The sequence below is a fragment of the Cetorhinus maximus genome, chromosome 1, assembly GCF_964194155.1.
Source record: "Cetorhinus maximus chromosome 1, sCetMax3.hap1.1, whole genome shotgun sequence".
In the NCBI taxonomy this organism is placed as follows: Eukaryota; Metazoa; Chordata; class Chondrichthyes; order Lamniformes; family Cetorhinidae; genus Cetorhinus; species Cetorhinus maximus.
In genome coordinates this window covers 77,002,377-77,025,545 of record NC_135879.1, presented here as the reverse complement: position 1 = coordinate 77,025,545, position 23,169 = coordinate 77,002,377, and the positions used below count along the sequence as shown (strand labels likewise).

Below are 23,169 nucleotides of genomic sequence, written 5' to 3'. Positions count from 1 at the left end.
GATGACAATTGTGAGGAGCCCTAGCACTGATGCAAAAGGGAGGTGCAGCCAAAGCCATGTGAGCACAATGCTGCTTATAAAGTAAGCCATTGGGTTGATGAAGGTGTAATTCAGGTGCCGGTATAGATCTCGGGACACTCTTCAGTATGCATGAACAACGGTGTCAGGTATGGTGGTGCTCGGCTGTGCCTTGCACTACATTGCACTCCAAACAGGACTGGAGCTGCAGGAGGAGGACGGTGATGGACACACTGCCTCCTTGAATGAGGAGGAGGAAGAGGAGGAGCATGATGTGGTCAGACTGCCTGCAGCTGCTCACCTAGCTGCCAGAGAAGCCCAGGACAGACTCACCCAGACACGGTTCTGATATCCCGAGTGTTATGACACAACAATGCTGAATCCACTGCTCCCCACCATTGCCACCCCCAACCTCACACTGACTCCCAATACAAATCGTGCCCACAGTCAGAAATCTATCGATCTCATTCAAACCCTTTGCTCATCTTCCACTCTGGTCATTCCATAACCCTGACTGTTGTGTTCTTGTGTTAATGTCCCTTTGGAAGGTGGGAGGCAACATTGGAAATGACTGGACAGTAGAGACTTGAGGTGTTGTGGGTGACTTATTTACATTTTCCAATATGTTAAAACAGTGACATATTTATAATCACGTTGTGAAAAAAAAAGTATTATTTTCCCCCTTTCCCTACTCCTATGTGGTGCTGTCGTTGTGCTTTCAACAGAGCTAGAATCAGGCTGCTCGTTCCCCTGCTCTGACAGTTGAGATGACCGTGGTGAACTTCCTCTGGGCTTTGCAGATATTGAAGGCCCTGTCAAAGATTGCTCCACCTGCATGCAGGGGCAGACTTGGTCTGAGGAGATAAGAGGAGGGTGGGGTTCCCGATTCTTAATGCCCATGTGTCCTTTCTTCATCTGTCCCCTCATGGCCCACTTGCATTTCAGTGAGGTGCTGACAGGCTAAGCTGACAGGCTTTTCTCCATTGTGTGTAAAGTAGCAGACTGAGTGTGCAGCTCCCTGGTCTGGGCCAGCATGCACTCAGTGGCCTTGCCACATCAGATTCTCTGTACAGGTAGCCACACTTTCCATGGAGGTGGACATCAGCGCAAAGGTCTGAAACATTATGGCACTCATGGTAGAGATGGACTCATCCAATCTCTCTCCAAGGGTGTGCACTCTGCAAATGCTGACAAAACCTTATGTTTTCCTGTTGCTGCTCCAGAGTTGTCCTCTACTGATGATCCCCAAGGCTCAGCATCTGTGTCAGCTGATAAGAGCTTAAAGTGACCTTTACCCTCTCTCTGCTGTCCCTATCTCTAGAACCTGCTCCTGCTCATGTGATATGTACCTCACCATATGGCAACCCGGCTAAAACCCTTGGAGAGCTCAATGGTGTGTTTATCTGAGCTGGTGGAGGTTTGCATGAGTTGTGTGACAGTGCTTCCTCAGAGTATACAACCACCTCTGAGGACTCCTTGGCCTCTTCCTGCTCCAGCTCCTGTGTCACACTCGAAGCATCTCTAGGAGATGGGGAAATTGTAAAAATATCAATGTTATGCAGATGTTTACATTTCAGTTAGTGATAACAGCAAATCACGATTATTGCCTAAAGCAGTGCTAAGTGGCAGTGTGATAACTAATTCTGTCACCAGATATCTGGGAGATGCCCATATCTCCATCCCCAATACCCATGAACTCTATGCCCCTGCTGATAGCCATGGTCTCCTCATCTGTAGTGGTCAGGGTCACTATGAATAGAGGTTCATCCCCTAGCGATTCATGTCTTTCACTGGCGTTGTATGCTCTCTTATCCAACAAGGAGAGAAAGCAGAGAGTTACCAGTGTGAGAAATGAGTTGTGTAGAGAAGGAATGGCAGCATTTGGGGAAGGTGACTGTGAGGGATGGGTATGAGATGGCACTAAGATGAGGGCGAGTTTGAGTATTGGCTGTTCAGATGCATATGTAAGGGAGGAAAGAGTGGAGCTGCACAATATGTGTTCTGAGGAGTACTGTGCAGGGAACTGCTGGGAAAGTCAGAGTGTGGCGGTTGGCACCTGGGAAGTGGAATGCCAGTCACCTTTCCTGCCCTTATGAGGCCATTGAACCTTTTGTGGCACTGAATGCATGTTCAAGAGGCCACACTCATGCTACAGACTGTTTCTGCCAGTTCCGGTTTGGTTTGACAGGCTGACCTCTTCCTCCTGTCCTCAGTAAACAATAATTCTCTGTGATCCTTCGTAGCCACAGTAGGAACTAGAAACATGGAAATACAGAAACATTTACAGCAGGAGGAGGCAATTCAGCCCATTGTGTCCATAGTATCTGAAAAGGAGCGAAGGTCTAACACCACCTTAAGGCTCTTGGTCCACAGTCCTTTAGGTCATGGCAGCTCAAGTACTTATCCAAGTGATTTTTCAGTGTGGTGAGGGTTTCTGTCTCTACCATGCTTTTCACTATGGAGTTTCAGACCCCTACTAACCTCTGAGTGAAAAAGAATTTTCCTCAACTCTGCTCTAATCTTTCTACTCATTACTTTTAGTCCCATGCCCAAAGTTATTGACCTCTTTTCTGTAGGTCCTTCCTACCCACTTTTGAGGCCCCTCATAATTTTATGAAAGTGTCAGTTAGCTGAGTCAGTAGATGGCTAGAGTGTGGTGCAGAACAATGCCAATGGTGTGGGTTTAATCCTGTGATGGTTGTGGTAGTGCAAGGAGGGCTGCCTCCCGGCCTTGCCCCATGCTTGATTTGAAGTGGTATCCCTCAAGTTATAAAACCACTTGACTCTCTCCAACACAGAGAGATGCCTATGATCCCTTGTGGACTATGGCTAATTACCTCATCTAATTTTAAAATCCCAATTAAATGTCCCCTTAGCCTCTTCTAATCCAAAGGAAAAAAAACCCAACCTGTCCAATCTGAATTGTTAGCACAGATAAAAATAAATGTTTATGACCTGATAGCCATTACAGAGGTATGATTGCAGGGAGACATGGCTGGCACCTGAAAATTGAAGGGTATTTCACATTTCAAAAAGATAGGAAGCTAGGAAATGGTGGTGGGGTAGCACTTAGTTAATTAAATATTGCATTAGTATAGTAGTGAGAAATGATTTTAGCTCAAAAGAGCAAACCATAGATTCAGTTTGGATAGAGATACGAAATAGAAAAGGTAAGAGGTTACTTGTGAGAATAGTTTATAGGCCCCCTAAGAGTAGTTGCACTGTGGAACAGATTTTACAGGAAGAACTAAATGGGACGTGTAAGAAAGGTACCACAGTAATCATGGGTGACTTTAATCTATATGTAGATTGGGTGAATCAAGTTGGCAAAGGTAGCCAGGAAAATGAGTTCATAGAGTGTATTCAGAACAATTTCTTAGAGCAGTACATTCTAGAGCCAACCAGTCTATCTAGCAATGAGACAGGATTAATCAATAACCCCATGGTAAAGGAGTCTCCAGGTGAAGTGATCATAACATGATAGAATTTCACATTCAGTTTGAAGGGGAGAAGTGTGGGTCAAAGACTAATGTTTTAAACCTGAATAAAGGTAATTTATAAGCATATGAAGGCATAGCTGGCTAAGGTTACTGGGAAGCTAGGTTAAAAGGTAGGACACTAGAGATGCAGGTGGCAGACTTTTAATGAGATATTTAATAACTCTCAGTAAACTCTCAAATAACTCTCAGCGAGAAAGAAAGATTCTTTGAGGAGGATGCATCATCCATGGCCAAATAAAGAAATTAAGGGTGGTATCAAATTGAAAGAAATACTGTAGGAATCTGAGAATATTAGTATTAGGTCAAAAGATTAGTCAGATTTTAAGAACAAGCAAAGAATGACTAAAAAAGAGAGAGAGAAAGTAGAGTAGGAGAGAAAGCTAGCTAGTAATAAAAAATAGATAGTAAGAGTCTCTGCAAGTACTTAAATAGGAAAAGAGAAATTAAATCGAATATTGGTCCTCTAGAGAGTGAGTCCAGGGAATTGAAAATAGAAAACAAGGAAATGGTGGAGGCATTGAACAGTTATTTTGTGTCTATCTTCACTGTAAAAGATGTGGAAAACCTCCTAAAGGTAATTGAAAATCAAGAGGCGAAAGAGAGGGAGATCTTAAAACAATCGCCACCACCAGGGGAAAGGTGCTGGGAAAACTATTAGACCTAAAGGCTGACAAGCCCCAGGAACAAATGGCCTGCACTGTGGGGTCTGAAAGAAGTGGCTGCAGAGATGGTAGATGCATTGCTTATATTCTCCCAGCATTCCTTAGATTCTGGAAGGGCCCCAGCGGATTGGAAAATAGCTAATGCAACACCTTTATTCAAGAAAAGAGAGGGAGAGGAAGCAGGAAACTATAGGCCAGTAAGTATAGATCTATCCCAGAGAAATTGCTAGAATCCATTATTGAGGAGGTCATTTAGAAAATCATAATGCATTCAGGTAGAGTCAACATGGTTTTGTGAAAGAGGAATTGTATTTAATTAATTTATTAGAGTTCTTTGAGAAGCTAACAAGCAAGGTGGATAAAGGGGAACCTGTAGATGTGGTGTACTTGGATTTCCAAAAGGCATTTGATAAAATGCCATATCAAAGGTTACTACACAAGATAAGAGTATATGGTGTAGGGAGTAAAATATTAGCATGGATAAAGGATTGGTTAGCATAATAGGAAGCAGAGAGTAGAGATAAATGGGTCTTTTTCAAGTTGGCAAGCTATAGTTAGTGGAGTGCCACAGGGATCACTGCTGGGGACTCAACTATTTACAATCTATATCAATGACTTGAATGAAGGGACCAAATTAGCTAAATTTGCCAATGACACCAAGGTAGGTAGGAAAGTAAATTGTCAAGAGGAGGTAAAGAGTCCACAAACTGATATAGCTAGGTTAAGTGAGTGGGCAATAATTTGGCAGATGGAGTTTAATATGGGAAAATGTGAACTTGTCCACTCTGGCAGGAAAGATAGAAAAGCAGTACACTATTTAAATTGGGAGAGATTGCATAACTCAGTGATACAGAGGGATCTGGCTCTTCTGGTACAGGAATCACACAAAGTTAGTACGCAGGCACAGCAAGTGATTAGGAAGGCAAATGTAGTGTTGGTGTTTATTGCAAGGGGAATGGAATATAAAATTATGGAAGTTTTACTGCAGCTGTACAGGGCCTTAGTGAGATCACATCTAGAGTACTGTGTGTGGTTTTGGTCTCCTTATTTGAAAAAGGCAGAATTGCATTAGAAGCAGTTCAAAGAAGGTTCACTCAAACCATTCCTGGGATGAGGGACTTATGAAGAAAGGTTGAACAGGTTGGGACTATACCTACTGGAGTTTAGAAGAATGATAGGTGATCTTACTGAAACATATAAGACCCCGAGGGGACTTGATAGGGTGAATAGTGGGAGGATGTTTCCTCTTGTGGGGAGGCTAGAACGAGGGGACACATTTTAACAATAAATTGTCTCGCTTTTAAGATGGATATAAAGAGAAATTTTCTTTCTCTCCAAAAGTCATGAGTCTGTGGAATTCTCTTCCCCAGAAAGCAGTGGAGGCTGGGTCATCAAACTTATTCAAGGCAGAGTTACATAGATTTTTGATAGGCAAGGGAGTCAAGGGTTATAGGGGCAGACAGGAAAGTGGAGTTGAGACCACAACTAGATCAGCCATGATCTTATCAAATGGCAGAGCAGGCTCAAAGGGCTGAATAACCTACTCCTGCTCCTATGTCCTAAGTTCCAATGCTCTAATCTTTCCTCAAACATCTTGGAAACATCCTCAAACCCTCTCTATTGAGATCACATCCTTCCTTTAATGTGGTTTGCAGTACTCTAGCTGTGTTCTAACTCGTGTTTTATACAGTTCTAACATAAACTCGCTGCTCTTATACTTTAGGCTTTGGCCAATAAATGAATGTATCCTGTATACCTTCCTGACTCCCTTGTCGACCAGCCCTGCTGCCTTCAGAGATCTGTGGGCATATACTCCATGGTCCTTCTGTTCCTCAGCACCTCTCATCTATTGTGTATTCCCTTGCCTATTTGTCCTCCCCAAATGTATTACCTCACACTTCAAATTGAATTTCATTTACCATTTTATGTCCACTTGACTATGCCATCGGTATCTTTCTGCATTCTATAGCTTTCTTCCTCACTAGCAACTGCAAACTTCTTAATCATGCCCTCTACATGTAAGTCTAAATCATTGATATACACAATTAAAAGCAAGAGATCCAATAATGATTCCTGCAAAACTCTACTTGCAATTTTTAAAAAAATTATTATTCATTTATGAGACGTGGGCATTACTGGCTAGACCAACTTGCATTGTCCATCCCTAATTGCCCTTGAGAAGGCGGTGGTGAGCTGCCTTCTTGAACCGCTGTAGTCCATGTGGCATAGGTACACCCATAGTGCTGTTAGGAAGGGAGTTCCAGGATTTTGATCCAGCGACAGTGAAGGTACGGAGATATATTTACAAGTCAGTATGGTGAGTGACTTGAAGGGGAACTTCCAGGTGGTGGTGTTCCCATCTATCTGCTGCCCTTGTCCTTCTAGATGGTAGTGGATGTGGGTTTGGAAGGTGCTGTCGAAGGAGCCTTGGTGAATTCCTGCAGTGCAGATTTTAGATGGTACACACTGCTTGCTACTGTGCGTCGGTGGTGGAGGGAATGAATGTTTGTGGATGTGGTGTCAATTAAGCGGGTTGCTTTGCCCTTGATGGTACCAAGCCTCTTGAGTGTTGTGGGAGATGCACTCATCCAGGCAAGTGGGGAGTACTCCATCACACTCCTGACTTGTGCCTTGTAGATGGTGGACAGGCTTTGGGGAGTCAGGAGATGAGCTACTGGTCACAGGATTCCTAGCCTCTGACCTGCTCTTGTAGCCATAGTGTTTATATGGCTAGTCCAGTTCAGCTTCTGATCAATGGCAACCCCCAGGATGTTGATAGTGAGGGATTCAGTGAAGGTAATGTCACTGAAAGTCAAGGGGCAATGGTTAGATTCTCTCTTGTTGGAGATGGTCATTGCCTGGCACTTGTGTGGCGCAAACGTTACTTGCTACTTGTTAGCCCAAGCCTGGATATTGTCCAGGTCTTGCTGCATTTGGACATGGATTGCTTCAGTATCTGAGGAGTTGTGAATGGTGCTGAACATTGTGCAATCATCAACGAACATCCCCACTTCTGACCTTATGATGGAAGGAAGGTCATTGATGAAGCAGCTGAATATGTTTGGGCTGAGGACACCACCCTGAGGAACTCCTGCAGTGATGTCCTGGAACTCCAGAGTTCTAGGGGAGACGATGGCATAGTGGTATTTTCACTGGACTAGGATTCCAGAGACCCAGGGTAATGCTCTGGGGACCTGGTTCAAATCCCACCATGTTAGATGGTGAAATTTGAATTCAATAAAAAAAAATCTGGAACTAAATGTCTGATGATGACCATGAAACCATTGTTGAATGTCCTTAAAAAAAAACCATCTAACTTGCTAATGCCCTTTAGGGAAGGAAACTGCTGTCCTTACCTGGTCTGGCCTACATGTTGCTCCTGACCCACAGCAATGTGGTTGACTTTTAAATGCCCCCTGAACAAGGGCAATTAGGGATGGGCAATAAATGCTGGCCTAGCCAGAGACGTCCACATCCCATGAAAGAAATAAAAAAAAACTGAGGTGATTGATTTCCAACAACCACAGCCATCTTCCTTTGTGCTAGGTATGACTCCAACCAGTGGAGAGTACTCCCATTGACCCCAGTTTTGCTAGGACTCCTTGATGCCACATTTGGTCAAAGGTAGCCTTGATATCAAGGGCAATCACTCTCACCTCACCTCTGGAGCTCAGATCTTTTGTCCATGTTTGGACCAAGGCTGTAATGAGGGCAGAAGCTGAGTGACCCTGGTGGAACCCAAACTGGGCGTCAGTGAGCAGGTTATTGCTAAGCAAGTGCCTCTTGATAGCACTTTTAATGACACCTTCCATTACTTTACTGATGATGGAGAGTAGGCTGATGGGGCAGTAATTGGCTGGGGCTAAATTTGACATGTTTTTTGTGAACAGGACATACCTGGGCAATTTTCCACATAGCCGGGTAGATGCCAGTGTTGTAGCTGTACTGGAACAGCTTGGCTAGGGGCGCGGCAAGTTCTGGAGCACAAGTGTTCAGTACTATTGCCGGAACATTGTCAGGGCCCATAATCTTTGTAGTATCCAGTGCCTTCAGCTGTTTCTTGATATCACGTGGAGTGAATCGAATTAGCTGAAGACTGGCATCTGTAATGCTGGGGACTTCCGGAGGAGGCCGAGATGGATCATCCACTTAGCACTTCTGGCTGAAGATTGTAGCAAATGCTTCAGCCTTATCTTTTGCACTGATGTGCTGGGCTCCCCCATCATTGAGGATGGGGATACTTGTGGAGCTTCACCTTGCAGTTAGTTGTTTAATTGTCTACCACCATTGGAAACAGTCTTCCAGCCACAAGAAACGGCTGAACATTTCCCTTTGCTTCCTGCCACTAAGCAAATTTTGGATCCAACTTGCCACTTTCCCTTGGACACTGTGGCCTGAGTTTTAAGCTCAGTGGGCGGGTGTGATCAGCGGGCCCGGGAGCAGTCGGGAAATGGACCACCGACCGCGATCGGCCCCCGACTGCGATTCCACGCTGGCTGGCCACGGGAGGAGGGCGGGTGAGGAAGTTTCCGCTGGCGCGAGCATACACTAAGCGAGAGGTCCCGGAAGGCAGAGAGCTGCCTCAGGTCCTGCAGACCCGAAAACCATGAAATAAAGCTTTGAAAATCCGGAACAAAATGTCCAAGCATCACAATCAGGCACCTGAACATATCGATGATAAAAATGCTCTCCACAGATTTTTATTTTTATTTTACTTAACAATAGAAACCTCATCCCGCCCTTGGATTAAGTTTGATGAAAAATGCAACCTCCGCCCGGCCGATTCATGTGTCCGCCAACCATAAGGTTGGATGTGCCACAAAAAATTGGAGACAATTGCGCCGTTAATGGGCTTAGTTGCTCTCTTAATTGTTGGCGGGTGTGCTTCCAACTTTTGCCCGCGCCTGCCAAACGACATATCTCGTGAGCGTATGATGACATCGGGATGCTCGCCTGATGTCTTCTCGTGCGATTTTACGATCGATTGGGTCAGGCGAGCGCCCGCCCACGGGACATAAAATTCCTGACCAGTCTGCCGTGTGGGACTTCTGTAGGACTTTGCCAAAAGTCTTGCTAAAATCCTAGTAGGCTACATCAAATGCACTACCCTCAATAAACCTCCTTGTTACCTCCTCAAAATACTCAATCAAGTTACCGTAGTCAGACACAATTTTCCATGAATAAGTCCATGCTGACTGTCTTTGATTAATCTGTGCCTCTCCAAATGATGTTTTATACATTTCAGAATTTTTTCTATTAAGTTGCCCACCACTGAGGTTAGACTGACAGTCAGCCTGTCCCTTCCTCCCTTTTTAAACAATACACTGTTGGCAGTCATCCAGAACCCTGGCACCACACCATGCCTGTAGCCAGAGAGAATTGGAACATGATGATCAGAGTCACTGCTATTTCTTTCCTTACTTTTCTTATCTGCCTGGGATATGTTTCATTCAATCCTGGCGACTCCTCCACTTTCAAGGATGCTAAACACCTTAATTTTCCCTCCTGCACTATGTTTATTCCACCCACCCAGAAGGAAAAAGCCGTTCAGACCAGTACTCTTAGTTACAAATTGTTATTGGTGTTCCATTTTAAGGTATACAAGATCAGTTCAGACCAGTATTCTTATTTCCCAGTTTTTACTATTTTTCGTTCTGGGCAATATTTTGAATTCCTCCTCTTTAGCTACAATGTCTGCAGCATTCCTCTTTTTTGTGAAGAAAGACGTAAAGTATTCATTAAGAACTATGCCCAGATCTTCCAACTTCATGCACAAATTACCCTTTTGTTCTGAAATTGGCCCCGCTCTTTCCTTAGTTATCTCCTTTCTAGTTTTGTATTTATAAAACATCTTTGGGTTTTCCTTGATTTTACTTGCTGCTGTTTTTTCATGCCCTCTCTTTGCTTTCCTAACTTGCTTTTTAATTTCGCCTCTCCATTTTCTAAAGTCCACTCAATCATGTCCTGTTGCCAGCCCCATTACTGCGAGTGAGTCTCATCAGTAAAAATTCTGCCCCAAGCCTCCCTTTTCCTTCAGCTCCATTGACCTGAAGATTCACAAAACTGTCAAATGGGTTGAGTAAACGTGACTGTGAGTGCTTTGGATCTATGAACATCATCATTTGTGCTGCTGCTTTGATAGAGTTCACACAGTTTGTACTGCCCTTGAATCTTGCGGGACAGGTTGTGGACACATTGTGGTTCAGAATTCCAAAGCACAATAGCTACACCTAGTGGCAGGCACCTTAGCATTCAAATCAAAGAGCTCAAGAAACAATTTTGATGCAGGTTAGCCCCATCTATATTATTTTATTGGGATTGAGGGAAGGTTAATCCACTATCATACTGGGTCAGAACCAAACATTTGATATGAGCTTGACTTGGCCTTGCACACATCTTTTTAATTTAAAAAAAGAAAGTTGAATTATTTGAAGTACTTGGTCAGCATAACATAAACTTAGGTACAATTCATTGGTGCTGCCTTTATAACGATAGTAATCATATTTACTGATACACAAAATAAAATTTAGATTTGGATTTCATTATTCTTGGGAGCATTTCTTTCGTTTTTGACGGTTAATGAACATTGCTCTGGTGGCTTGACCTGAAGTTGATTTTTTCAATCTTTGTTTGACCAGGCTTGACGTCTGCTGAACTCCCAGCAGGATTGCAACCCTGGGCACCCCCGTAGTGTGAGAGTTGAGACCACAGCAGTGGGTTTTCGTTTTATTATTTTCTTGATCATATGGCCCAGTAGCATGGAAAGAGGTCAGCTGTGTGATTGCTAACTTAACCTTCCTGCTGAACAGTAATTCAGCAAAAGTCAGAAACCCATCTGCACCATAAATGGTACAATATTAGTTTAAAATGTTGTTTTAACCAGTCATTGATTTTTGCGAGCAAATTGGAAAAGTATGATTAGAAATAAAGCAATATCAGCACCTCAGTATAAAAATTTTACAGGCTCATTATAATTTTTGTAGTGTTCTTCTCAGCAATACTTTTATTATCAAACATATTTCCATGAATTTCTCCATGGAACAAATAATATAAATAGACTTTTATAACTTATACTGATTTCCATGTAATTTTTTTTGCTGTGGGAGGGGAGCGAGTTATGAACCTGGAATTGGCTATGTTATACCACCTAATGTATTAAAATCACATTTCTCTAACTTGCTCTTTTCCTGGTGGTAAGTCTTGATGTTATATAAATGGACTAAACTTCCATAGCTCAAATTTGCCAAATGGGAAATGTGTCACCTAAAGCTAGGGAGCTGGTTATGAAATAAATTAGTCCCTCCAACTGAACCAATAACCTCCCATCTTGAGGTACATCTCTGAAGCCAGCACTTCCCAAAGTTGTACAGGGACTTGCCTTTCAAATGGTACCGATCAGAATTAGAATAGTTTTGTGTGTTTCAATTGAGCTCATGCAGAAGAGCAATGCAGAACACCCTTACACTAGCTTGAAATGATTTTTTGCCAGTGTGCAGAAAGTCAATATATGGGTAATTAGTCTAATGAATACTTAAAAATAAATCTGTATTTCAATTGCATTGCAAAAGTGAAGGAAGGGGTAATGGTATCATTTTAACTAATCTTTTCAAAATTCAACCTGAAAGCAACCCAATTGATAGCCTAGAATTGGAATCTTTCAGATGTTAAAACATTTACACAAAAATATATACATGGTGTCTATTTTTTGGCTAGTAAAATACTGTAGCTCCAACGTGTAGGATAGAGAGGATGGTTACTACCATATGTGGAAATGCCTTCAGGACACATTTACTTCCTTCTATTTTATCCAAATCTGATTCATCAAACAGAATGTACTGAAAGGTTGGTGCCAAGAAGCCCAGATCATGACCTCAAGGATCAAAACAAAGCCTTTGAGTGGGCAGCTAATGGCCTGTTTAGTACATCATCTGCGAAGACTGAGGAGAGAAGAAAAGAAAACCATCACTTAGGGCCAACTACTACTGTTTGAGAAATCAGTAATCATGTGAGCTTTTGCAGCAAGCCAAGCCATGCCATGGCCTATTCTCTTTAGGTGGATTAACCTTTATCCTTTACTTTAAGTCTGAACAGCTGAACCAAAGCCATGATAAAGCCACACTTACAGGAAAGAGCACTATAATAATCTACATTTACTATTCAACAGACCATAAAGAAGAGCCTAATTTGATTTAATGTCTCTAATGCTGAACAAGCAAATAGCTCTTTTTAAACTCTCAATATCCCACAGAACCACTCTCTCAAACATTTAGATCAGGTTAGCTCTCTTTCCCTTTCCACAAATAATAGTTATGTTTGTTTTTATTATCTGCTATCTAAAATATATTTGGATTTGAAAATTCATTTTTTGATAATGGTTTGGTTATGAAAGTGGATGGGGCTAAAAAAATAATATAAGGAGATGATCAAAATAAAACAGCAATATATTTATGTTCAGGACCTGTGCACTAACATTTGTTGATTGCTTTATTTACAAATCCAACATTAAAGATTATATTATATTCTCTATTTCCCACAGGCCACTCTTAAATGTCTCTGAAAAGTGACACTGACAGATTGCAGTTAAAAGATTCATATCTTTACAATAACATTTTGAGACACAGTATATGAGTAATTTCAGACATGATGTGGTGAGTATAACATGCTTGGAAGGAGCCGTGATCTTATTGAATAGCAGAGCAGGCTCGAGGGGCTGAATGGCCTACTCCTGCTCCTATATCTTATGTTCTTATGTTAAGCTCTCTGCTACTGGAATTTTCTTTGCATCATGTCAAGGGCTATTGTAGGTTAATTGATGGAGATTGTTTGCAATGATTTACAGCAGCTCTGACACTGTCGTATCATGTAATTACCAGGTTGGTAATTACTAAAAGGAAAACTGGATGGACTTTGTTCTTTTTCCATCTAGGAATTCCTGTGTTTATGTATTTTTTTCATCTAAGGAACAGAACCTGGACACACAAAAGTTTGAGAGCACAAAAAGGAATACATGTCGGAAAACGAAGAAAAGGTAAGAATAATGGTTGCAGACCACTTAAAGACAAAAAGGTTCAGTCCCCTCTAGTTTGTACAAAGAAAGCTTCAAACATAATCTTTAAAGAGATTTTTCCCCCCCAAAACATGGAAAGTAAAAAGCAATAAGGTAACACCAGAAGAATTATGAAAGAAAGAACATTCTACAGTGCTTGGAATTTTTATTTAATAGATTAATGGGTTAACCTTCCAATCTTGTGCACTCAGTGAGGAACCTTACTTGCCAACTACACATATGATGAAATCATGGGTATGCTCCTGACTATTTCACAGTATGTGTGATCGGCAGATGAGGCTCCTCCCAACAATAGGAATAGAGTAAGTTATCTCCTAAGTATATAATCTTACCATGTGCTGAGTTTAGTAGCTGTGCAGTCTATCTTATTTCATTCTTTTCTTTTTTGGCAAAAATATTTCTGAACTGAAACATACAATTTCTTCTTGTAACTTGAAAGATTGGCATGTTTGCTGAAATTGTAAACTATAAAATGCCAGCAAGCATTCCACTTTTTGTTTCAAACAGCTTGTTGTAAACACAGCCACACAATACACACAGGCTGGGGGGTCACCGTAACAACCAGTTATTGAGGTAGATTTTCAGCTTTGCTGCTTATATATAAAACCGGTGGTGCAGATCAGCCACCCTTTTGTGCCTGGGCGGGAAGTTGAAAATCTACCCCATAGTTAGAATTTAGAGTATTAAGCAGTGTTACTAATAGTACACTTGCGGCAAGACAAATAAGCTGATTCCAACTTAAACCCTGAAATGTCATGGGCTATTGTTAATGACATTAGACATAATTTCTTACAATGAAGAAGTTCATATAAACCTGCTATGTACATAATTCAAAAATGGCACCACAAGGCTGAATTTCCATGTGACCTCACTCTAGCAGTGGAAGTGTGGCAACAAAGGACTTCTGCCCATTGTTTGTGCCCCTTGTTAATTGGATATTAATTGTATAGAATTGTATGCAAGTGGTTGGCATTAACTGGGGATTCACTTGTGATCCTACAAATAAGTACAGACTGAAATCATGATTGTTAGGTTAGGTATAAGCTTGTAATGTGTAACTCTGTAAATAAAAACTTATAAAAGTGTAAATGTTGGCTCCAGTTCTATCCTTCACCAACTGACTTTCTAGAATATAACATCCTTAACACCCACTGCACCATCCACCACCCCCCAAACGCACCCCCTGGGATCAGTGGGCATTAAATATTTTGGGTGAGAACCAGTTCAATTTATGATGCCAAAGGTGTGCCCATGTCAGTTAAGGGGAAAAGGGAAATTGCTGCAGTGTATATGGGCCATCAGGGCAAAGGGAACAGAGTAAAACAAAAACAAGTTAAAATTCCCACTTCCTGCTGCTGTCAGTTTTGGCGATACAATTGATTTCTATGTGATTAATAGCTTTGCTGAAATGGCCTTTAAAATGGATGTAATATTTATGAGCCATCCTGAAGTCCTCAGCAACACTGGTTGTTGGGGACACACTGACGTCCTGTGAGCTCAGCAGTGGCAGGACAGGAAGTATATTGTATGGTGGGCTTACTAATTTTCTTGGCGTAGAATGCTTGCCTGCATGTGAGTGGATATATGAGGGCCCGGCTCCACTTCTGATGGAATTTTTGACAAGTGGACAAAAGAATGAAGACTCAGTGTGATCAGGCCTCAAATTCTACCCCCACTCAGCCGCTTTTTTTTGCTCCTAGAGTTTCAGGATCCTCACAATAAAAAGATGATTTCTAAATCCCTTTTACTCATATTTTGCAGCAAATGCACTACATTATTAATGTGGTAGCATTGATGCTTGAATTGCTTCAATACTAGGCTTCCTACTGTCAGCTTTTAATTGTCAACTATAATACACATTTTGGACTGTCTGGGAACATTTAAGCTTAAATTCCTCCCAATTTTCTCTCCTATTTCCCTAGAAACTTTGGATTTTGTTGCAACATGCTTCCATGGCTATCAGGAACCCTACATTATTTCACTCTAACAGCTATTCTTCATGCGATTGCATTAGCAATGAATGTGGCACACCATTTGATTGTTTAGGACATCAGGGCTGAACCCTGTCCTGTTCTCAATCTGAGAGCACTTTACAATGGTGGCCACTGAATAGAGATTGCGGCTGGATTGTGGTCAGGTATAGGAATGCAGGTTAACTTTTCTTCTTCCTATCCATGGCCATTTGCAACCTGGCTGAGGTCAGCTGAATCGACACAGATCAAAAAGCGTAGAAAAGCATTTCCTCAATGTTTAATGAAATTATTATTTTTTAATTCATTCACAGAGTGGGGGCATCACTGGCTTTAGCAGCATTATTGCCCATCCCTAATTGCCCTTGAGAACTGAAGACATTTAAGAGTCAACCAATTGCTGTGGGTCTGGAGTCACATGTAGGCTAGACAAGGGTGGCAGATTTCCTTCCCTAAAGGGCATTATTGAACCAGATGGGTTTTGACAACAATGGTTTAATGGTCATCATTAGGCTTTTAATTCTAGATTTTTATTGAATTCAAACTTCACCATCTGCCATGATGGGATTTGGACCCTGGTCCCTGGAACATTACTGTGTCTCTCTGAATTATTATTCCAGTGACAATACCACTGTCTCCCCTCCTTGTAAGCATTCCTGATGGGCTGTACAATTCTGTTACATATAAAACAGTAAAAAGAAATCTTTCTCATTAATGCTGCAGAAAAATAGGAATGTACAGGACCAGGACTTGACCTTATGGCCCAACACTCAAGTGTCAGGGACACTTTACCCCAATAATCTCCCAGGGCCCTGAGCATCATTTGACATCTATTTTCAATATAATTAATGTAAAAATTTAACTGGGTTTTAGACACCCAGCTTTTCATTTGTACTTAAACATACATTCACAGAACTCCTCAAACCTTGACTGGAGAGTGACAGAATTAGCTGTCCATGACCCTAAACAGGTACCAATATCCAAATGTGGCCTGCAGTAAAACCATGCCCTAAATATTGTGCATTTATATAGTTCATCAATAAAATGTACTTTTGCATCTTTGCAAAATGAGCAGAACAAGTCATTGTGCAGTCACTGAAAAACAAAGCCGGGGTGATCACAACAATGAAGCTCATGAAAATCTATCCAGGGTTTTTGTTCTGATGATGGGGTAAATATTGGTCTTCAGCACATGGATATGTGTAATCTGTTGGTGAGGATCACCCATTCGGTGTAGAACCATACCAATATCCATTCTCCTCAAATCAATGGAATGAAAATCCAATGGGTTTTACAACAGATGGGTGATCCGTTCAGTAAAAGTATAAACTTACACCAACATGCACTGAAAACCAACTAATTTCATAATATCTGATGACGTTTCTTTGAGGTAGCAGTCTTTGCAATTACTGTCATAACCTGAAGTTTACCAATCTCTAATATCATTGCTTTATATTGTTGCCAACAATGTATCTTTTTCAGATTATTCTGTTCACCTACTTTGTTCCCAGAAACAATCTGAGTATTAAACACAAGGAAGTTTCAGTGGAGGGACTATTACTGGCAACCCGCAGGAATAAATGCACTTTAAGTAAAAAGTGCAAAATTGATGAGAAAACTTGTTTATCAATTGACCAATGAAACAGTGAATTCAGGAAAAGTAACTGTACAGCAGAAAGACTGGAGCAGCCTCTAAAGGAGGTGTTCTATGTGTTTTAATTTGACATAAATGAACACAATCAATAAGCTTATTCATTGTCTTCATGAGAACTTGACATCCTAACTGGTTAATCCTTAGTCAAATGAATGGCCTCAGCTCATTGGCCTGGTGAGATCGGAATGGCTGTTGTCGAGGTAAATCAGATTGATCTCTTGTGGAAGCTGATATCTATTAAGAGGTCTCCTATGCGATGCTGTCGATTGCCTCACATGGTTGTACATCAGTTCCTCCTTTAAATGACAACCAGCTCCCTCATTACACATTGCAGCTGTTGCACATTCTATAAATAAAGAATAAGATTAAACATATTTAGAGTCATACTGAAGGGCATATACCAACACAATCCTTTCAGTATTTTGTTATTTTTAACTTAAACATAGATTGTGATAAAGTGCAATCTTCAAATATCACCAACTACCCAAAATGTTCTGTTTTATCACCTGTGATATAAATCAAAGATGAATACATGTACTATTATTCAGAAGTTCAAAACCAAGTTTTATGAATGCAAGGAGAATATAAGAGATATGAGCAGGAGTAGGCCACTTGGCTCTTCAAGTTAGTTCCGCCATTCAATAAGATCATGGCTGATCTGATTGTGGCCTTAACTCCACTTTCCTCCCTGCTCTCCATAGCCCTCGACTCCCTTATATATCAAAAACCTGTCTAGTTTAGCCTTGAATATATTGAATTCCACCTCCACTGCTTTCTGAGAGAACTCCAAAGACTAATGACTCTCTGAAGAAGAAATTCTTCCACATCCCCATCTTGAATGGGAGACCCCTTATTTTTAAACTATGCCCCCTAGTTCTAGATTCCCCTACGAGTGGAAACATCCTCTCAGCATTTACCCTGTCAAGCCCCCTCAAAATCTTACATATTTCAAAAAGATCACCTCTCAGTCTTCTAAATTCCAGTGAGTATAGGCCCAACCTGCTCAACCTTTCCTCATAAGACAAACCCCTCATCCCAGGAATCAGCCTAGTGAGCCTTCCCTGAATTGCTTCCAAATTCATTTTTCCTTTTATTAATAATACGGTACATTAAGAAGTATATTTATTTTGATTATATTTGAAATGAGTCAATAATGACTTTAATGAAGCGATTTTTAAGTATGGAATACCAAATTACACATTTAAATTATATATAATGTCAGGAGCAGATTTACAATGAAACACACTGACACATGACAATGAAACATAATGGCACAGGGACCCCAAACGACAGGGGGGGGCCTGATATGAATGGGTTTCAAAACATTCTCTCCTGTTAATTCTCAGAACTAATTAGAATTTCCTTGTTCTGAACCCGACGGTGAGAAATCAGAAAAAGAATGCGAGGTTTCTGAGTGTCAAATTAAACCGTCACTCCAGGCTTTTCAGCGCAGCCACGACTGGCTGACTAACTGCTCTGCTGTTCGAAAAATGCAGTGAAACTATTCAGCCAACCACAGGCTGATTCCTCACTGCATTTGCTGCTGATAGGCTCACTAGTAAAGGGAAGCCCACTGAGCTCTGTATTCCAATGGAGCTGCCAAATTTCATCCTCTCTTAAAGAGCTGCGGGCAGAGCGAACATGTAGCTTCGCAAGGACTGCAGGCTTCCTGATGGTGAAGGATGCCACTGACTGCATGCTCACAGCTTTCCAAGCACTGCATGTGAACTCTGAGATATCCCACAACAAAATACATTCCAACCCATCAGCATTCAGCTGGTGTGCAACCGTATGCTGCACATCTTGCAAGTCGATGCCTAGTATCCTGGCCACAGTCACAGTGTTTTTATTCTGCAGCAGTCTGCTGTACCATTTGCATTTGAGCTATGATATTAAACCAGGGGGTGGCTATTGATGAGGGTTATCTGATGGCAAAATGGCTGTTGACTCCAGTGCACAAACTATTCACATGTGGGCAGCATGCATATAATGAAAGCCGTGCTGCCACACAAAATGCGATAAAGCAGACCACAGGAGTGGTTAAACACCGCTCCTGTTGCCTGGACCGTTCTGGAGGAGCCCAAGTGTGCTAGGCAGAGATTCATTGCGGTTTGCTGCAAGCTGCACAACCTCACCATCATGAGAGCACAACCCTTGCCCCCAGCTACACAGTGAGCAGCTGAAGAGGAGGAAGGAGAGGAGGATGAAGAGGAGGAGGGGAGGACCGTCAGGCTGGACCTAGAAGATCTGACTTAGGAATCTGCTATCTCGGCATGGGAGACAGCAGTCTGAGCTACATGGCTGATAGGTAACAGCAAGGGCACTGGCAGAATGGTAATGGTGGGAGGTTGGATGCTGTCATCCTGAAGTGGAGGACCGATTGCTGGACTGTTGTGACACCCTACAAGTCTTTCTGAATATTATCCACAGCTATGATTACAGCAGCCTGAGCTTTTATGCCTTCAGTCGGAGCTTCTGCTGCAGCACTGAGGCATTGGAAGTTCCTGTTTGTGCTGCAGTGGAAGCTGGGACATTGGTTATCAGATGCTACATCATGGCTGGGTCCACACAATCACTAATGGAGTTGGCCACCATATCCATAAATGGGCTTATAGCTCCGCACAAAGCTGTATGCAAGGTTGGTGCTTGTCTCCTCCATGCTTCTAGGCTTTCTGGCAGCCTGCCTGTTGCACCAGCACTTCATTGTGCATGTCCATCAGCTGCCTTCTGTAGATCACCCCATCGAAGTGCTCATCTAAGTTCTGGTGTGCAAGCTCTGATGAGCTGGCACTGGCACTACCCTTGTCCCCTGCTGTGGCTGCAGGCCACTTATGCCCAGTGTTTCACCATGTGCAGATCCTGCCTTTAAGCTATCCTTTGAAGTACACTCAGTGTTGGACTTTAAACTGGGGTAGCTGTGAGAATGAGAGTGAGTGACAGTGTTTTTTCTTCATCACTGTCTTTGTGCTCTTCCATCACTGCCTGACCAGTTTGCAGTTCTTGGGTATCTTAGCGGCACAATCATAGAATTGTGATGAGAAGAAAGCAATAGATGTATTCTTACAATGCAGCTTGTAAATCAGAAGAGACTATGAGATTAGAGGGGAAGAGGAATGTGAGAAGGAGGATTAGTTATGAGGATACTGTCATCTTCAATGGTTTCTGCCATATTGCTGGTTTCAGTCATTGTCACTCCAATGATGGCGAGCACTGTCTCCTCCATGGTGATAAGGACATGCAGACGTGCCTGTCCCCTGCCTGTTAGGTGCTAATGCCTCTGGTTATGAGCCTTGTCCTACTAGAGAGAGGGAAGTATGTGAGTGTGGTTCATTGTGTTTGGGTAATGTAGCTGCTGTAGTTGAATAGCCAGCAGCGTGTGCAGGCTATGAGATGTGGGTGTGAGGCTTGTAGCAATGTGAAGTGTGAGAGGCTCAGATGAAGCTATGAATATAAGGTATGACTCCTGATAGAGATTGTTGGTAAGTGAGTGATTGGGGTGCGGCAGCTTGAGCAGTGTGTGAGGCAAGTGGTGCAGTTGGTGGGGTATGGCCTTTGAAGATACATTGCCTTGATCGCTTGTATTAGGTCTTTGAATTTCTTGCAGCACTCCATCCAGATCCTTGGGGCTCGACTCCTGGCATTGATCAACATGGCTTTTTGGTCCTGTAGCCTTCGCAAAGTTATTCTGGAGGGCCTCCTGTGGATAGATGACAGCATCTCTTCTGCTCTTCACCTCATCCACCAAAGCCTTCAAAGCAGTGTTAGAAAATCTTGGAGCCTTGCGCCATTCTTAAATTTCCCAGGTCAGAATCGATTGTAGAATGACTTCCAGTATCTGCTTCAGCCACAATGCACCTCCCCTTTAAGACATGCAGGCTGGCTTTAGTGCAGGCTAGCTTTAACTTGTAATAGCCTCTCACTATTTTGTGGCTCTGCCCAGGCATGTTGTCACTCAATGGTGTACTTTGTGCTGACTGCATGTTGCAGTCATTTAAATTTGCAGACAAAATTTGTGTGCTGCCTGCGCTGGAAACAACAGGAGTGAGTTAATACTCTGCAATTCTGTGCCCATTTATGTGACCAGCCTACAACTCTTCCAGTTTTAGTATATGCCATGTACTTTCCTAAATTGCAACAATTTCAAATAAGTTGGTACTACTCTATGCAAAAAATGCCTACCTACCACTGACAGGAAATGGACATAAAAGTGGCAATACTATTCACAAAGAGAATCAAATTGCTGCACCTTGTAATTTAGCAGGAAGTTTTAGATTCTAGCCCTGTAATGAAAATCTACACTTCATTTTCATATCAACATCAAAAAAGTACACATGTTTAGAAAATTATTACTAAAATATGACAGACTAGAAATTAAACAGCGAATCAGTGCCGCAAAACTCACACAGACCTCCCAATTTTTTTTTTAAAAAGCGTCTGGCTAACCTGCTTCTGTTGCATGGACATGACTTTCTGTTCTTATAACATGGGCTGTATAAGCTTCTCCATTCTTCCAATTAGATTCCATCACAGTGTAAAACTGGAACAATTAAGTTGCAGACTTTAAATACTGTAAACATCAGATCCAGCAAGATATAACAGAGAAAACTGGAAAAGTGAATGCAGAGAAGCTATTTCTAGCTTATTGGAAAGCTGTATTTAAATTACAAGGACATTTCAATACTAGTAAACAAACAAATAAACACATTGGTTGGTCAGTCATCAATTTTTTTTTAGACAAGTGCATTTTGCTGATGCAACTATCTCTAACCACATGCATTAGTGATTGTACATGTGTATTTAATGCAGCAGTAATCTGCTTACTCTTTTCCTCTGGAATTCCTTTTCACATCAGTAACTTATTTGCTCTGGTTACCCGATGATTCGTTGTGTTGCATTCATCATTGATGAAAGAAAATTACAAACCCTGAAATGCTGCTAAATACCGAAAACAGTTTATGTTTCAGGAATAACTTCTACTTTCTTTGTTGTGTGTTCTAAACCTCTGTTTTCTTGTTCTTCATTAGTTCGTCTTATGTGAGCATCGCTGGCGAGGCCAGCATTTACTGCCCATCCCTAATTGCCCTTGAGAAGGTGGTGGTGAGCTGCCTTCTTGAACCGCTGCAGTCCATGTGTTATAGGTACTCCCACAGTGCTGTTAGAGAGGGAGTTCCAGGATTTGACCTAGTGACCGTGAAGGAATGGTGATATTGTCCCATATTGGGCATAGTATTCCTGTAACCCAGTCATTCAGAGGCTTAGATTAATGCTCTGGAGACCACAACTGCAATTCTATTAATTAATAAATTCGGAATAAAATACTAGTCTCAGTAACGCTGATGAAACTACTGGATTGTCATAAAATCCCATCTGGTTCAATAGCATCCTTTAGGGAAGGAAATCTGCCTTCCTTTCCTGGTCTGGCCTACATGTGACTCCAGATCCACAGTAATGTGCTTGATTCTTAACTGCTGTCTGAAATGGCCTGGCAAGACACTCAGTTGTATCAAACTGGTACAGAAAAGTCAAAAAAGAATAAAACTAGACAGACCATCCTGCAGGTGGCGGTGTTCCCATGCATCTGCTTCCCTTGTCCTTCTAGGTGGTAGAGGTCACGGGTTTGGAAGGTGCTGTCGAAGGAGCATTGGCAAGTTGCAGTGCATCTTGTAGATGGTACACATGACTGTCACTGTGTGCTGGTGGTGGAGGGAGTGAACGTTTAAGGTGGTGGATGGGGTGCCAATCAAGTGGGCTGCTTTGTCCTGGATGGTGTTGGGGAATCAGGAGGTGAGTTATTCACTTCAGGATTCCCAGCCTCTGACCTGCTCTTGTAGCCACAGTATTTATATGGCTGGTCCAGTTCAGTTTCTGGTCAATGGTAACCCCCAGCATGTGGATAGTAGGAGAAATGCCATTGAACCTGAAGAGGAGACAGTTAGATTCACTAACTGATTCACTTAATTTGGCATGTTAACATATTGATTTAGGTCATATGTTTCTTTAAAAACAATGAAACTAATCCCTGGATACTCCAAGACAATAATCCAATTGGATGATTGAAATAGCTTCAGACTTTATGGTGAAATTTAGCCATGCATATCCAAGGCTAGATTTACTGAAGTAGTGTGCAAGGGGTGGGGGATGTGAGGGGGATTTCTCCCAGGAAAGGGGGGGCAGGTTTGGCAGCACGTGGGAAGTTAAATACCTTGAAACAGGCACTGGGTCTGGATCCTGACATTCTCTCGCCTTCTTCCGGGTAAGGCATTTTAATTTTCAAATAGTGATTTTAAGAAGTTAGCTT

General features: G+C 42.0%; 1 protein-coding gene across 5 annotated transcripts in view; it reads right to left on the bottom strand.

Moving 5' to 3' along the window:
- Window positions 1–13,382: 13,382 nt before the first annotated feature.
- The window catches only part of egf (epidermal growth factor), a 201,632-nt gene continuing 191,845 nt past the window's right edge, over window positions 13,383–23,169 (bottom strand). For 3 of the 5 annotated variants that reach the window (XM_078542686.1, XM_078542704.1, XM_078542694.1), the window contains 2 exons: window positions 21,315–21,408; window positions 13,383–17,217 (listed from right to left, as the gene is read on the bottom strand). In XM_078542686.1, the coding sequence (XP_078398812.1) occupies window positions 17,030–17,217; window positions 21,315–21,408 (282 nt within the window). In that variant the 3' untranslated portion in view covers window positions 13,383–17,029. The remainder of the gene's footprint in view (window positions 17,218–21,314; window positions 21,409–23,169) is intronic. The other 2 variants (XM_078542712.1, XM_078542719.1) reach the window with 1 other exon arrangement.